We start from the raw sequence: 16,132 nt of genomic DNA, 5'->3' as shown, positions 1-16,132 counted from the left end.
TCTGACGCCTAGTGGCCAAAACATGAATGCAATTTGTTTTTCAAGCCAGCAAGGTGAGCTCAAAGGCTCCACAAACTACCAGCACTCAGGTACAAAACTGTCAGTTATTGCAGGGGCAGACCTTAATCATAATAAACTGCCACATTTTCACTGGACTCTGATGCACTGAACTGACTTACCTCAGTAGAGGGGCTGGCTATAAGCTGTCAGAATCAAAAAAATAGAGTATTTTACAAAAAAATATGCTTGTGTACTTTAAGCATTTTAGTGTTATTCTTCTCCAATTCTTTTTCTTTCTTTTTTTTTTTTTGTTTTTTTTTTCCTTTCTTAACCTGGAAAATAGTTGTTTTCAAGAAGAACATTGGAGCAAACTGCGGAATGTCTAGCCTTTGCCAAATTCACATAAAGGGTGAAATTGCACTGTGTTGTCAGCTTTTAGCTCTCTAAATATCCAAAGGACTGGTATTGCATTTCATGAGTCATTAAACTTACAGAATTTGTTGCAATAACAAATTCTGACCTATGCAGTATAGAAGGGCCTCATAGTGAGTAATTAAACCTGCTGGACATTTTTTAATGTTGGATTGGAGAAAAAGAATGGGTCATGAGAGGCTGAGACACAAGTTCATCCCACCACCTTTAGGCAGCTAATTTGCACACCTAAATAAGCAGCAATCAGCCTACACTGTCATCCAGTCAATGGAACAAGAAAGTCCTTTCCAAGGAGTGATTCACCCACCACAGCTGTACATCACTCTCAGGGCATATTTTTGTCTTAACTGCAGTGATCCTGCTGTACAGAGCTCCTGTGGCAGGCAGAGCAGGTAGCTCCCTAAAGCTACATTAACATGAACCCGGACCCACAGTGTGCCTGACGTCACATACAGGAATAATATGTCTGAAACTCATGTATTTCTGAATTCTCAGTGCAGTGGCTTAATCACAAGACCATTCTCTTTAATAAATTCAGCTTTTAGGAACTGACAAAAGACATGCTGTAGTATTTTTCTTTTTACCTGTCCTCCCCTCTGCAATCGTTTGCCTTGAAGATATCCCCCCGCTGACAGTGGTGACAACAACTGAATAGAGTCCTCCAGGTTTCAGGGGGTAGAAGTGGTATCTGTTGGTTTCACTGGGAACAGTCTCATTTTTAATGACAACATTCTCGTGAATCAGTAGCACTTGGTATGAGTCTACATCTCCCAGTGCTCTTGTCCAGTTAGTGAACAAGCTGTTGGTTGATCCCTGACTTTCCACAGTCAGACCAGTCACTTGGGCTGGCACTGCAAAGAAAATTGTCATAATGTTACTGAGGAGAAACAAAATAAAACAAAACAAAATCCCCCAAATAACCCAAGTTTAGTCACACTGAGGAAGTGTATCAAAAGAACATTCCAGTTTGCAGCCAGACTCAACAGGACTAAAAATAATCTAACTGTGGACTGCTTCCTGTCTGATGGGATGTGGTCTATGGGAAAATATCTAAGGCACAGAAAGGTCTTTTGGGTTTTGCACAGCTTTTCTCAGTCAGACCAAAATGATTCAAGATCAGAGAACTGGAAGAGATGGCATTTTATAAATACCATTAAACAAAAGCCATCAGTTTAGGAAATCACTCGGGTTTTTTATGACTACTTCAAATACAGTCTGTGTCTTTCATTCTCCTTTTCCTCTCCAATTCCCCATCCCTCATTCCTATTAAATGGCAAAATAGTTTGATTAATACTTCAGCCACAGTCTCAGAGAAGTGTCACACCCTTTAATTTTGGGGCTGAGACAGATTGTTTTGGTTTTACTTTTTACATCAGAAGATCTGCAGGATACTAACTTTTCTAGCATCAAAAGATGAATTAATTGTTAAACAAACTGAACATTTATCTAAGTTTGTGCACTTAGCCAGACCTAAAAGGAAGAAGAAAGAACAAAAATAATGTAATATCTAGCAAAAATTTTACACCAAATCCTTTTCTTTTTTTTTTTTTTTTAATTTTACAGTATTAGGTCAAACAATGAAATACAGTTATTTCTAGGTATTTCTGCTTACATGAGAAAACACAACTGAAATAAAGAACACTAACTTTACAAAATGTGATTGTGAGCTTCATATCTTGTTTTATATCAGCCTTTTTGCACACAAAGTACTGGATGAGCAATCATTAACAAAACCTAGAAAATTAGTCACATAGCTGAAAAAATGTAACAATAAAAAAAAACGATCAGAAATCCCACCTGGTTTATAATGCTGTCATACCATAGTAAGCTCCAACAAGACACTGAAGTGCAACATTTCTGTGCTAAAGGCACTTTTAGTGGTACCTCAGGCTTCACTAGAAGCTGACCAATCTGGGTTGTGTATAAGACATACTTCTGGCATCTTTACAGAAATATTTTGCAAACCTTCTAAGGTGTCCTATCGCAAAAAAGATTCAGAGGCCTGGAATGCTTAATAAGACCCACGTTCAAATTCAATGATATTTGTTCTTTATCATGTGGAATGCAATGTTGACGCGCTACCCTGCCTGTTTTGTTTTCAGGCATTGATTCATACCAGTGAAGTGGGACACTGTAACCTTGATGCCTGAACAGGCCTCCTAAAGGGGCATAAGGCAGAAGGAAGTGAAATCCCAGCTATCTAATCACAGAGCAAAGAAATGGAAGCGTAAGTCAAACTTTTCAGGCCTTGGAAGGAGTTACAACATTTAAGTAAGGACCACTATCAAGCCATAGGCACGATTAGATTCATACACCAGCAGCTCGTTTTTCCCTGTGCTGTGCCAGACCAGAGCTACACTTTAAGACTTTGCTTGCGCTGGAGAATGCGTAAGTCAAGCAGAGTAAAGCAACACATATGGTTTAAAACTTGCACACGTGCACAAAATTAGCACCCTGCAGGGGGTGGGAATGGGACCTTCCTTGTGTCACAGTCATCATCCTAAGTAACAGATACTGATTCTGGAATCAGAAGAGCAGAGACATACAAAATACATTTTCAAGGTCACATATGTTTTGTGTCTGTCAACCTTGGAATGTTCTCCCTAAAGCAAGATTTTCCTGTGTGGTGGTGGTGTTATTTTTTTTTTCCCAGATGATGAATGCTTTGAATCAAGGAAGTGACCTTCCTGAAGATACCCAGTGAAAATTGTTCTTATATGGAATCTTGTGCTAATGTAGATTGATCAGATGTGACATAATATTTCAAAGGACTGTTTTGCCAGGAATTACATATCCATTTTCCCAACGCCTTAAATAAATATTGCAAGACAACTGAGAGTCAGAAATAAGAGACTCAGAAACATAACTTTTCTATTGAGGAAACAAATGCAAATTCGAGACTGTTGAGATTTAGACACTGAGTTCATTCAGTTCATTACAAAACAAAGAAGGTTGTTAGTGGTTAACAGAAATAAAGATTAAAATAGTTTGACAGGATGATACCTGTTCTTCCTTCCACTGAAGTCCAGTTGCTTAAAATCCCACTAATGGTAGTGATGGTAGCTGTATATTTTCTTCCAGGTACCAAGTCAGTGAAAGTAAATTCTTTAGCTTCTTTTGCAAGCCCTTTTTTGATGACAGTAAGATCCCTGTCTCCCAGTGAAACCACATAGCTGTCCCATTCCGCAACAGGAGTCACCCACATGACACTAAGTGAAGATTCATTAGCATGCTTCACACGGAGCTGGAGAACAGGCTCTGGAGCTGTAAAAGCACACAAATATCACAACGAGAACAGGACTTTGTAGTGAACACACATGCCATATCTCAAGGTGCTGTACAGAATCCGTTCTGTAAGACAGAAATGCGATAGCAGCAAAATATTTATAATCGAGAGGAGATTCTTTACCTTTCTCTAGGAAGCCAATCTTACAAATCTAGTGTTTGCGCTACTCTTCCAGTAAAGGGCTGTAGCAGCAGACTTCAGCAATGCATTACATCTGAAATGCTTGGGTTTAAACTTATGTCAGGTTATATATTTTAGTATGAATGGAAATGCAGTGAAGGCAGTGAGCTTCCTCTTGAACTGTGGGTGCTAGACAGGGATATAAAACATTTGTACCATAAAACAGATCTACACCAATTTAGCTGTAACAAACAAGGATGGAAATTATAGGTTCAGGATGACATTGATTTTGCACTGGTTCATATCTCAGTCAAGTTCAGAGACATTCCAAACTTACAGTGGTATAAAAGAAAGAATTTGACTGGTGAATTTCTGTGTGTGTTCATGTGTGTGTGTGTGTATGCATGCACACAGAGGGCATCTGTTACCTAACATACACCCCTAATCCGATTTTGTCCCTGTTACACTGAAATACAACTCATTTTCCAAGACTGTGGGTTTATGGAAGAGAAAATGAAGTCAGTATAGGGCCTAATACCTGTGCTTCATAACAGGTAAATTATGTACCTGACTGTGGGTCAAACACAGTTGTGATACACCCACTGCTGGATATTCTTTATTAGACCTTGTTCTAATCACTTTGCTGCGTCAATTAAAAGTAACACCATAAATTTAAATTATTTGTAATGTATATCAAAGTAAGCAAGATGAGAATGTGCTTTGCTCTGATCAAGTTGACTAGAAGTTAGAGAAAGCTTCAGTTCTGTAGCTTTTACGGGTCTTGTCATTGTGCAAAATTAACAAAATGAAGCCCTCAGAGGATGACAGGTAAGGGTGTATCAGGAAAGGTGGGCACAAGGATGGGTAAGGATGAAGTGAAGTAGGGTGGCCCTATCTTATCTCCTTCTCCAGTGAAATAAGGCTCGGGCTTGAGCCTTGCCTGATCCTCCTCCTCCAAGTCTTCTTTTCCTTTGAATTGCACTTATTTTGTATTCATAGAGCAGAAACATTAACAATTATATTGCAATTATTTTTTTAAGTTTGAAGCAATCAGATGTGGCTTTGACTAACATGCTGCAAAAGAATTCCACTCATGTTCCTGCAGTGTACATGGATTTCCTTTGCAAAGGCTGACTTGAACAGACTAACTGCATTTTCTTTCTGGAGCACAGGAACAAGAACTGGGATATTATGGAACAGTCATGCTAGGATACACCTCAGCCAGCTTTGGTTAACATCATTGATATATTTTATACAGGTTGGCAAGAAAACCGGTTTGACACTGAAAATACTGATGAACAGTACAGGAGGACCTATATTGATCACTTTAAGAACTATGTAGGGTGCCTGCAGTCAGCTACAAAATATAACTGTGAAATGTTGTACATGTAGTGTAATGCCTCAGTCATGACAGAATGGTGATATAATCCCCAAAATTTTCACTAAGAAAACACCACAAAAATAACCCTGAAATTTTTCACAGGACTGCTAAAACTAATTATTTCTGTTGTTTACAAGGGATCTCCTTTTTACTATATTAATAGTAAAATTCATCTGTGGATTTCCAAGTGCTCTTTCTTCCTCCCTGTCCACAGAGCCCAGCTGAACATTTTGTACTTTCACACTTCCCAGACAAGCACACTGACCTGTTCTCCCTGTGCAGCTAGTCCTGCTCTGCAAATCGCCACTCTCCACGACCACGTCCACGTCGTACTGCCTCCCAGGGATGAGGCCCACGCCGTGGATGAGGTACTCGGTGGTGTCCTTCTCGAGGGTGGTGTTGAGCACCAGGGCTGAGCGGTTCCACAGGAGCAGGCGGAACCTCTCCCAGTCTCCCACAGGGGGCAGCCAGTTCACTCGCAGAGACCTCAGCCAGCCACCACCACCGGCTCTCAGCTCAGAAACCTTCTGGGGAACTGAAATACAGAGATTGAGAGAGTAATTCTGAAGGGGGGGTATTTCTGGTAAGACGCAGCTGCACACTGCCAAAACCTGTCTCGCAGCACAGCTATTGCAGAGCACCTGGATCAGTGAGAGCAACGTGAGGCACCTTGTTACAAAAGTTGCAATTCATTTTAAAGATAACTTTTACTCTTCCCCACACAGACCACTCAGTTTTTCACTGTTGGTTTCTGACATCAGAAATGGGGAGCCCTTCTTAGGGTAGACAAAATCGCCCTCATGCACTTCTTGGATGCAGCTCGCATTTTTCAGTTAGCTTCCCATTCTTCTTCCCGGACTTAAGCTCACTTAGAAACTGTCAACCAATTTTTCAAAGCTAAGGCCAAAGCTTCAACCGCTGTAGGCCAAATTCTGGTCTCAGCAGCAGAAATACAAAATCTGATGGCTTCTTCCACAAAGGCCTTGTATGTTCTAGTCCTTCCCAGCTGTAAGGTGCTGAGGTTCAAACTGAGGTTCGTTACAACATCCACTCCACCCTGTCCTCCACTTCAAGGGTCCTGAATTTACATGCTCAACCTTCCTGCCCTACTGCTGCAGGTCACACTGGACCACCAAAGCTTTTCTGATTTTCATAGAATAATTAAATAGTAACCACACCAACTGGAGACTGAAAGACAGATGCAGACCCTTAGGTTAGGATACCTATAGCTCAGTGTTAAGATACTCGAGCAGCTTTGGAGCCCTGAGACCATCAGCAAGTATTAACTGCAAACTACAAGGCTGGAATCATGTTCTCATGTTTTCTCTGGCTTAGTTAATATTTAATTGCTCAGTACCTAGCAAAGGATTGACAGATTTCTACCAGCACCACAAATACTTACGTTTCACTTCCCACAGGCATAGCCGGGTATCAGACCTAGATATCCCACATGCCAGTGAATTTGGGAGATGTGTTTCAATTGCTGAGTGAGTGGGTAAAAGCACACAGTGTTTTATTAGGAAGCATGGATGTACTTACATCGTAACAGATAAAGTTCAGCCTTGTCAGACTGGCTGGACATCATTACACCCTTACTGTACAAAGTTTCAGCCCCTGAGATTGTTCATATTCCTTGCCACAACATTCCTCAGCACGTTCTGCTGCTGTGGGCACCCTCTAATTACACAGTGATGTAGATTATGTTCGTGGGCACCAAGCTCTCTCTGCAAGTTACAGAGGGATCCTAGGAGGATAACCCCTTCTGTGTCTGTAGACCTGACAGCCTGGATTTACAACTTTATCTTTAGGCCACAAATCTTCTGCTGAAGTGACTCTGTTTTCAAAGCTCTTGGTATCTATGGAAAAGTCAAGGGGAGGAATTGCACATGATCAGCATCCTTGGAAACGGGACTTCTAGATCCCTGACTTTGAAAGTACTGGGTCTAGGTCACAAATCTGGGGACCAGTGATTTGAGTGAGAGCCTGAAGCTCTCCCTTCAGATGGAAATGGTAACTTAAAGGTCTTTAATGGTAGTCTAGACAAACAAAAAAGACATGCATGTAACCAGTCCAGCTTTGTACTTACTGGACATGAAAGGCTTTTCAGGTCTCTTCCAACCTGCACTGAGAGTGGGGTAGCAGCTAAATATTTCAAGGATGTGCCTTTTACACAAGATGTTTAGCTGCAGATGATAAATATTCTCTAAAATAAATACTCTGTGCTCTCTCCCTCTCTCACACACACACATATTTTATATTTTTTGGCTCTGAGCCTACTAACAATTTATGTATGTATTCTTCACCCACTTATATATTTTTTCACATGTAAATTCTGCCTGGGTTAGGCTGGTGTGGAGAAGATGACACACCTTTGTGGCCAGTAATCCTGTGGGAGAATTATGCCAGAGTTTTTCAGGTTCAGAATTCATATAAGAGACACCTGAAAGAAAATTATACTTCTGAAAGAAGATAAACAAAACATAACCCAGCTATGCCCAGGCTGCATTTGCCTTCCTTAATCCACGCTGTTGGTGGTAAAGAAAGCCAAGACCTAATCTTTTCCTATTGGTAGATTTGTGTCTGGAGCAAGGTATAATACTGAACCTTGCAAAATTACTTAAAAATCCGTTAACAATTTGATTACATGCAGACTTCCCCACAATGTGACTCACTTTATATACTATGCTGAGTTGAATTCAAGACAACAAAGTTGGTCGGAAGTGCAGTAGTGTGGAACAGTTTTGTAACAGACTGACCCAACTATAAGGTCCAAAATGCGTTATTGTTTCCTGCTCCCAAGCTCTGCTGGAGCTGCTTTTGGCTGCCAGATTAACTGTTGCCAGAGAGTCAGGAAGGGGTACTCCCGGAACAATATATCGTGCTCTTTATCTTATTTTGCCTGGAATCCAAATAATTTTGTCTCCTACAATGATCTTCTACAAGGCCAGTGTAGGCAAAAATAACATTGGTTACAACGTTCTTACTGAAGCAGAAGACTTACATGTCCTGCCAGTTGCCACCCGATCAGTAAACAGTTCACCACTGATTGTGCGGGCAGTAACCTGATAAAGACGTCCTGGAGTCAGCCTGTCAAAGTGAGTCTCTGTGACCGGTGGCTGTAGAGTTTTGACTTCTTTAACTGATCCAAGATGAGACAGAGTGATATTATAGAAATTGAGGTTTCCTGAAGGTCTTCTCCACTTAACTTTTAAAGCATCTACGCTGTCATCGTTAGTCACCGTCAAATCTAGGACTTCAGCTGGGGCTACAAAAAAAAATAAGAAAGAGAAAAAAATACTTCTACCACAGAACATATAAAACCTGCTACCTCCAAACTACGATAGTTAAGTTTTGCTTTTGAATAGTTATATGAGATGGAGCATGAATGATTATGCCTGAAGAGTGAAAGGGCAAAGTCTGGTCACAGTGAAACTGAACCCAGAGCTGTTTAAGATATTCCACTGCTGAGAGACACCTCTTACAATGCCCACTCTTGTTTCACAGAATAGAAAATCTGTTAGCCATGTCTGCAGTCACACTAGTCATTTTGACTATAAACCAGACGAGGCACATGCTCCTAATAACAGAGATGCCTTCATACATTTTGGTAGAGTAGACACTACAGGATCATTGGAACTATGTCTGTTCTATACCAGTGTAGAAGGGATTGGAGTCAGACTTCTTTATTCAAATGCTCCACCAGAAAAAAAACATAGTTCTCTTCAATATCTTCCCTTCTCAGGCTTGGAGCACACTAGGTACTGAAATAGAGGACCACAATGCAAGCTAGATGGAGTGCTTTTATGTTCTCAGAAACTCAGTGAGATTTAAAATTTCTGCACCCCACAACAGGAAGAAATAAAAAATTCTGAAGAAATAAAGTGCAGCAAGAGTATAATTCCCAGAACAGCCAGTGATAGGTGAAAACAGCACTCATTCATGTGCCCTAGACACCACAGTATTGCTCACTTAATATTAAATTAGATCTACGCAGTGAGATTTCAGTAGAAATAGCACCTTACATTTCCCAGAGATTAAGGAAAGCAAAGGCTTGACCCTGGTTTTGCTTACATGAGTGTTTTAACCACTGGAATCTAGTAGGGTGTCAATTTATCTTTCTCTGTATGACCACAGAACTCTATCCTGAAAAATCTTCCTGAAAAATAATTCATTTCTAAAACTCTGGTTCTGTGAATCAATACTCCTCTGTGAAAAAAAAAAACCAAAAAAAACCAAAAAAAACCCCAACAAACAACAACAAAAAAAAAAAACAACAAACCAACATTCAATTTTAAAGTTCTTAACATGCTGTACATTTTTTTTCCCTTCCTTTTCAGAAGTGCAGCTATTTTGCAATGCAGAGAAAAAGTCACAGAAAGTATTTTTTTGCAAAACTCACAAGCTCTACATCTCCTATTCAGCTAAGTAAGAATCATGGAGTTAAACTGTCTTCACTACTGTGAAACAACCAGACTACACACTGCCTCAGTTCATTGAAGAAGTTCATACAGGAGTCAGATGAATCTCATTCACAGATACGAGGTGACAGTAGGGCACTTGGGCTCAGATTGTTAACACCTAACTTTACATGTTTAATGGAGCTGCCTACATTAAGCAGTGCAGATAAATGAGCTGCAGACATCCTACAGGCTAATTTAGCCACTAACTTTGCAGCAGTACTCACTTAGGGAGCTAAATAAGCTTATGGTGTCTCTACCTTCCTTTATAGCTTTTGGAGAAACACCTGCCAAATGTAATTCAGCCACTGAAGGCTGGGAATATACACTTGGAACATGAATCATTTATTATTCTGAAATATGTCCTGTAAAATTATTAGATTATGGCCTTAGTGTTTTGTTCTGTTCTGATGAATTCTGAAATGATACCTGTCCGGACTGTTTGTGAACTGCTGCTCTCCAGTCCTGCAGCCTGGGTTATGATAGTGAGGTTATATAGGTGGCCTGCTGTAAGTCCTGTAAAAGTGTAGGAGGTCAGAGGATCTTCTTGGTGAATTTCATGAACTGTGACATGATTATCCAGTAACACCAGCCTGTAACAATCCACATGTCCAGAGCCAGGAGACCATGAAACATGGATAGTGTCTGTCTTGACACTGACCTGAATATTTTTCACAGGGGATGGCACTGTTGGAATAAAAAACACATGCTTAAGGCTTAGTGGTTATCTCCACAATTTTAGCAATTTTGAACAGATTTACTTTGGAAATATGTTGAGTTTCTTTAAGGTTAGTGAAAACCCAAGGCCAAATTCATATCCAAATACACCATAACAACATGTCTCCATTCTTAGCAAACAACTCTTTGCTTTAATCAGAGATTCACATTTTGTTTATTTCTACTTATAATCAGTATATATTTACACAGATATATATGTTGCCAGGTAGAAGACTTGTATATATTTGTTTCAAAATGCAGAACTGCAAAATACTGTAAGTGGTTTTATTTAGATGAACTACAGTAAAAGAAATCCTACCAGTAAATCCACTTATGTGAAGTTCTGGGGTACTCTTATTTCCAGCAATTGCACTGAGGACAATGGTGTATTTATTCCCAGGGATGAGACTGGAAAACGTATTTTCTGTTTTTGAAATTCTTCCTGGTAGGGAGACTTCTTGTATCTTTTTATTATCGTGATCAAATAATACTAGGTTATAGGAGTCCACCTTTCCATCTGAAGGATCCCACTGAACCTGCAAGCTTGTGAGTGTAGTTTTTTCCTCATTAATTTCAAAACGAGGTGGTGGTAAGGGATCTGTAGTTAAAAACAAAAAAAAAAAACAACAAAAAAACCCAAACAAACAAACAAAAAAAAAACAGAAAACATAAACTAGTATTTCTTGCATTGTTTTACACAACAGCACAAAAAACCTTCCAAGACTCTCCCTTTATCATCATGATGCTGCCAATGCTTTTCAAAAAGTCTTTTCCTTTCCATTTATAAACATTGTATCACTGAAACCTGTCCAGAAGAGAGTCCTGCAGAATTCAGAAATGTCACTTGTGTGTATGTGTACACACTCACACACACACACACAGACACGCTGAAAACCAGTTCCAGTAGTGGTTGTATATAACAAGCTTGGAAATCTGCTGATAGTAAAACTGTAAGAACTTTAATAAGAAACAGCAAACATGAAAACCCAGAAAATTACACTCAGTGCCTCACTGTAATGTAGCTTTATAGATACATTGGTATCAGTGGCCTTCATTTCCTAGCACTCATGCTAAACACTTTATCAGTAATGGGCACGAGCATTTATACAATTTTAAGGGCAACAATCCTTTGGTTTTAGTATTAATTTCAACCACTTCAAACAGATTCCAATAGAATACGCTTCTGCTCTGCTGTAGTATTGTTCATACAAATTTTAAAAACCCCAAACAGTATATTAGATAAACTTTTAGGAACTATATTTAATTGGGACTCTTTCTCTGAGAAAGTCTCAACATTTATTACATTGTTTATTTAGGAGCTCTCAAGTAAAATCACCTGTAAAATACAATACACTCTAAAGGGATGGCAAACATTAACCAAAACAAAAGACTCTGGTTGTTTGTATTCTCTAGGTGTATTTCATCACTCACAAGATTTCATGCAAATCAAAAGTATTACATGTTGATGTACTATGGCATTGACATGTCTCCCAATAAGGTTAAGCAATTGCATATTAAAAAGGTATCATAAAACAACCCAGAGCAGCAAAATCAAGCATTCAAAAGTTGGGGAGTTAAAGAATAAAGGTTTCTCAACCATTTAACAACTAAATTTGGCTTCCACATGAGTACCCTCTGTGCTACTCCTGCCTAGCATCAGGCAGGGAGTGTATGGTGAATCCAGTCAGAACTGAGGTCTCTGTATGACCAGGGCCTGACACACAGAAGTTTAGGACCGTCTGTCTAACAGTCATTGCTGCCTGGTTCCCTGAACAAGGCAGATGAAGGACTGTGAGATCACATAAAAACTGAACCTTAAAGGCTGAAAGGACAAAGCCAAACCTCCCATCACCCTCCAAATACAGCGGTAGGCGTATCACGGGGCTAGTAGCCTTTAAGCTGTTTTTTTCTTCAAAGCCTGGATGGTGCAGAGAGTTTAATCGCTCCTTACAAAGCTCTGCTGAGAACATACTGGTGCCAGGTTTTGGTGGCATGCTCTGTCAATCAAGTATATTAGGAATAACAAGGGAGTATCTCCTTCCTTGGGGACATTGAGAAGCTGTTTGGGCATGGTCCTGGGCAACTGGCCCTGCATGAGAAAGGGGCTTGGACCAGACGACCTCCAGAGGTCCCTCCAACCATAATCATTCCGTGATTCTGTGACTCTCTGAAAAATACTGTGTCCCTCTGAACCCAAGTCTCTGCCTAAATTCAGATTCTTGCTTTGAACCACAGAGATGCTAGTGCTCTTCAGAAAAAGAGATGAAAATTGAATTAACAAAATCAATAAATAAAAATAACTATCTTCTTTTCTTGACCGCTTTCTTAAAGGCCAAACTAACTCTGCTTAAATATAAAAAAAAAAAAAAAAAAAAATTAAAACTCAAGTCAAAGACCAAGCATATCAAACTTCAGGCCAAATAGTTAAAACTTCCCCCAGTTACAGCAGTTGAAACAGGAGGTTTTAATGAAAAGTGTCAGGAAATCTTAACAATAGGTTTGACTACCAGCTCCACCTATAATATATACTAAGCCATTAAAGACTATTATGTTGGCAAAAGTGAGTAGTGGGGGTATAATCTTGTTCCTTGAAGGCAATTGTTCTAATCAGAAAGGTCAAACTTTGGGAGGCAGAAATAAATTCCAGAACTATATATGGTCAGATGCACAGCCAGCTGAAAAAATTGTAATTTGACTGATATCAAGAGAACAGTCATGATAACTGTCAAGAAGTTTAACTCTTTCTCTGACAAAGTCAGGATAAGGTTGACTGCTCATTAGTCCTGCAAAAGTAATCAACATTGTAATCTGTATTATTTGCCAAATTCTACAAAATATGACATCTACATTTTTATAAGGGTTTATACTGTCCTGGGTAATCTGTCTTCTAAGGTGCATTAGCAAAGAAAAGAGTTGCGTGCCTAGAAGGTGAAGTTCAGAAATTCAGACTTTATCTAATCTATCTGGTCCAGAAAACAAAACACTCAGTGCTTTGTACATCCGCTGGAACAAAGGAACAATGAGATTGGGAAGTGCCTGGGCTGAAAGAGCCCTGGATGGAAACAAACACTTAAAAAGCCATTTACATTGTTATACAAGTCTCTGCTGGCAACGGTACAACCTGATATATCACAGAAATAAAATATTTTCACAAAGATATTTTTATACCATTTGGTACTATATGAATTAATGTCTCCTGGTCTACAAAGGAATCTTCCAGAAGACTTAATGTTGTTTGAATTATATTGCACCTCCATTTTCACTTCTGGGGGAGAGAATATGCTTTGTGTGCACAGCTGCTAGATATATTTTACTGAAATTATAGATAAGGCTATGTCCAATCCCAATAACATGACTCGCAAATACAGCCTGTAAGCACAGAAACCCGTGCCTCTGCCTTATGCAGGAGAATAAAAATAACAGAGATATGAGCTCAGGACTGAGTAACGAGGAAGTCCTGCCGTTCTCAGCCATCTTCCTACCAAATTATCCATTTTTTTCCTAGTCTTCCCTATTCATAGAACAGGAACCTACTTCACAAGGAATTTTCTGAAGATTAAGTAAAGAGGGTTGATTTCATTGTTCTTAGGTACAAATATCCATTTCTTTGGGATGATATGCAACCTAAGAAATCTTTAAAACATGGTTATTTATTTTCTTCTCGTACTCTGACTTTTGAAACGATGATCATAACCATTACATGATTATGGATGATAGGATTATACAGCCCATAGTCAGAGCCATGTCACAGTAGTTGTTCTTACAGATGGCTAATAAATCACATTTGTCCCAAATAATTTGAAATTTACAGGGGTGAACACATGACCGAGCCATGCTCTTGGCATTTACAGTTACATATTACAATGGAAAAATACTCTACCGGTCTATGTCTTAGAAGGTAGAACTTTTAACCTCTTTTCATTCAAATATTTAGCAGTTTTTCTGGCAAAAATTTATTTACCTGTTAGTTCTCTCAGTACAGGTGGCTTGGATTAGGCAGTAATATAACATATCACTGCAATATTTTTGTAGAAAACAGAGCTGAAAATGGAATTTATATGCCTATTTTAGAATATATCTGTTAAAGCTGGGGAATTGCCAAATTGTGTTTTGTGGCTCCCAAGACCAGTATCTCAAATCTGAACTTCAATTCAGAACTGAAATTCATAAATTTAACTGTAATTCAGAAGCTGTTCGTATACTATTGTTTTTAACTAGAATTTTAATTAAAGAACCAGTCATTCACTGAAAATACACTACCAAAATACACAGTTAAGCTGGTGCACAGACATTTGGAGAACTGAGAACTTAAAAAGTATTTTATCTGAAATAAAGAAAGACAGAACCCTACCACCTTTTGTCATAGAGTAGCTCTCAGACACAGAAATAGTTCTACCGAGAACAATAAAGAAGATAACATGAAAGGACTGACAGGTGCATGTGTTGTCCCAACTTTACAGTGTTAAACATGCTGACTAGTTGTATGGTTTTATGTGCTGTTTTATGCATATATATTCAAACACATAACAAATGGAAAATATTAATGTGAAAGAAATGTGCAGACTTGTGCTACTAACATCTGTAATCTCAGGTTTGCAGTGGAAAATTTATCTGTAGCTCAGAGCTGATAAATGGTGTTATCAGCTTTTTCTTCATTTCCTATTCTACCAAAATAGCACAACTGCCAACATTATATGTGTGTTTGCATGCCTATGTATACCTGGCTCATATAGTGCATACGTGATTGTATTTTCCATCGTTCTGGAGAACCTATTTATTTCAGTTCTGCTCTAGAGGATTAGATACTTGCCATTTTAAATTGATAACCCGTAGGTCAAAATTTCTTGAGCAAAGAGACTCCACCTTAGTGGACCAGTGTGTATTATTGTACCCAGTATTCCATACATTATTAGATTTCAGATCTCCGCATCCACAAGTGAAATAGAAGCTGCTTCTCCATTCAAAGATTCACAATGGGTCTGGTGTTACTTGAGAGGTTACAAGGTCTTGGTGAGCTACACACTTATTCAATTGGAATATCAAACTTGCAAACAACATTGACTTAACTCATTGTCATACTATGATTTTAAGGTGAAATTAAATATTCAAAAGGACAAAGTAATTTAGGGATTTGGACTTCTCCAAGCCTTCACATTACAACTTTGACTACGGTATGCATTATTCATTGCTTTCACCTTGAGTTCTTCGAACAGATCACACTCAAAATATTTAACAAAATATTTTGGATTTTATGGGCTTAGATACTCCAGCACTTTGTATAAGAAACATGATGACAACTGAACTCGTAATAGGAATGAGCACACAAAAATTTTAACAGGATCGAATATGAGCAGAAACTTGAAGTTTCTGAACTAGGTTTACAAATGAATCTGCAATTTTCTCTGTGTACATTTATTGTATCAAGATGATACAGAGGTTCAAGACCTCATTTTGCAAAAGTAAACACATGAGATGGGATTCCTCTTACTTAACTTCAACCATCTAAACTTTAGGTGCCTGATTTAACATAGGCTCCTTTTACAGTCAGTGGAGAAAGCTGGGCACCACCGAAGAACAGCATAGCCCATCTTTCTTAGACAAAGAGCTCAGGAAGGGGACCTCACTGAGTACTAAGGTCAGACATATTTTTAGACAGTCCATGATAGCTCAGTCCCATTACCATTCAAATCAGTGGGAATTTTGTTTACAATATGGCTGAAAACATTTCTCATAATTCCA

At 38.9% G+C, this 16,132-nt stretch overlaps 1 protein-coding gene across 2 annotated transcripts in view; it reads right to left on the bottom strand.

Moving 5' to 3' along the window:
• Positions 1–16,132, bottom strand: part of PTPRB (protein tyrosine phosphatase receptor type B) — a 66,705-nt gene that overhangs the window by 32,164 nt on the left and 18,409 nt on the right. For both annotated transcript variants that reach the window (XM_042792926.1, XM_042792927.1), the window contains 6 exons: positions 10,713–10,991; positions 10,106–10,363; positions 8,221–8,484; positions 5,485–5,754; positions 3,436–3,696; positions 1,017–1,283 (listed from right to left, as the gene is read on the bottom strand). In XM_042792926.1, coding sequence (XP_042648860.1) covers positions 1,017–1,283; positions 3,436–3,696; positions 5,485–5,754; positions 8,221–8,484; positions 10,106–10,363; positions 10,713–10,991 — 1,599 coding nt within the window. The remainder of the gene's footprint in view (positions 1–1,016; positions 1,284–3,435; positions 3,697–5,484; positions 5,755–8,220; positions 8,485–10,105; positions 10,364–10,712; positions 10,992–16,132) is intronic.

Source organism: Tyto alba, unplaced genomic scaffold (assembly GCF_018691265.1).
Source record: "Tyto alba isolate M040663 unplaced genomic scaffold, T.alba_DEE_v4.0 Super-Scaffold_2, whole genome shotgun sequence".
Lineage (NCBI taxonomy): Eukaryota > Metazoa > Chordata > Aves > Strigiformes > Tytonidae > Tyto > Tyto alba.
The sequence above is the reverse complement of the archived record's forward strand: the minus strand, read 5'-3'. Positions and strand labels throughout refer to the sequence as shown.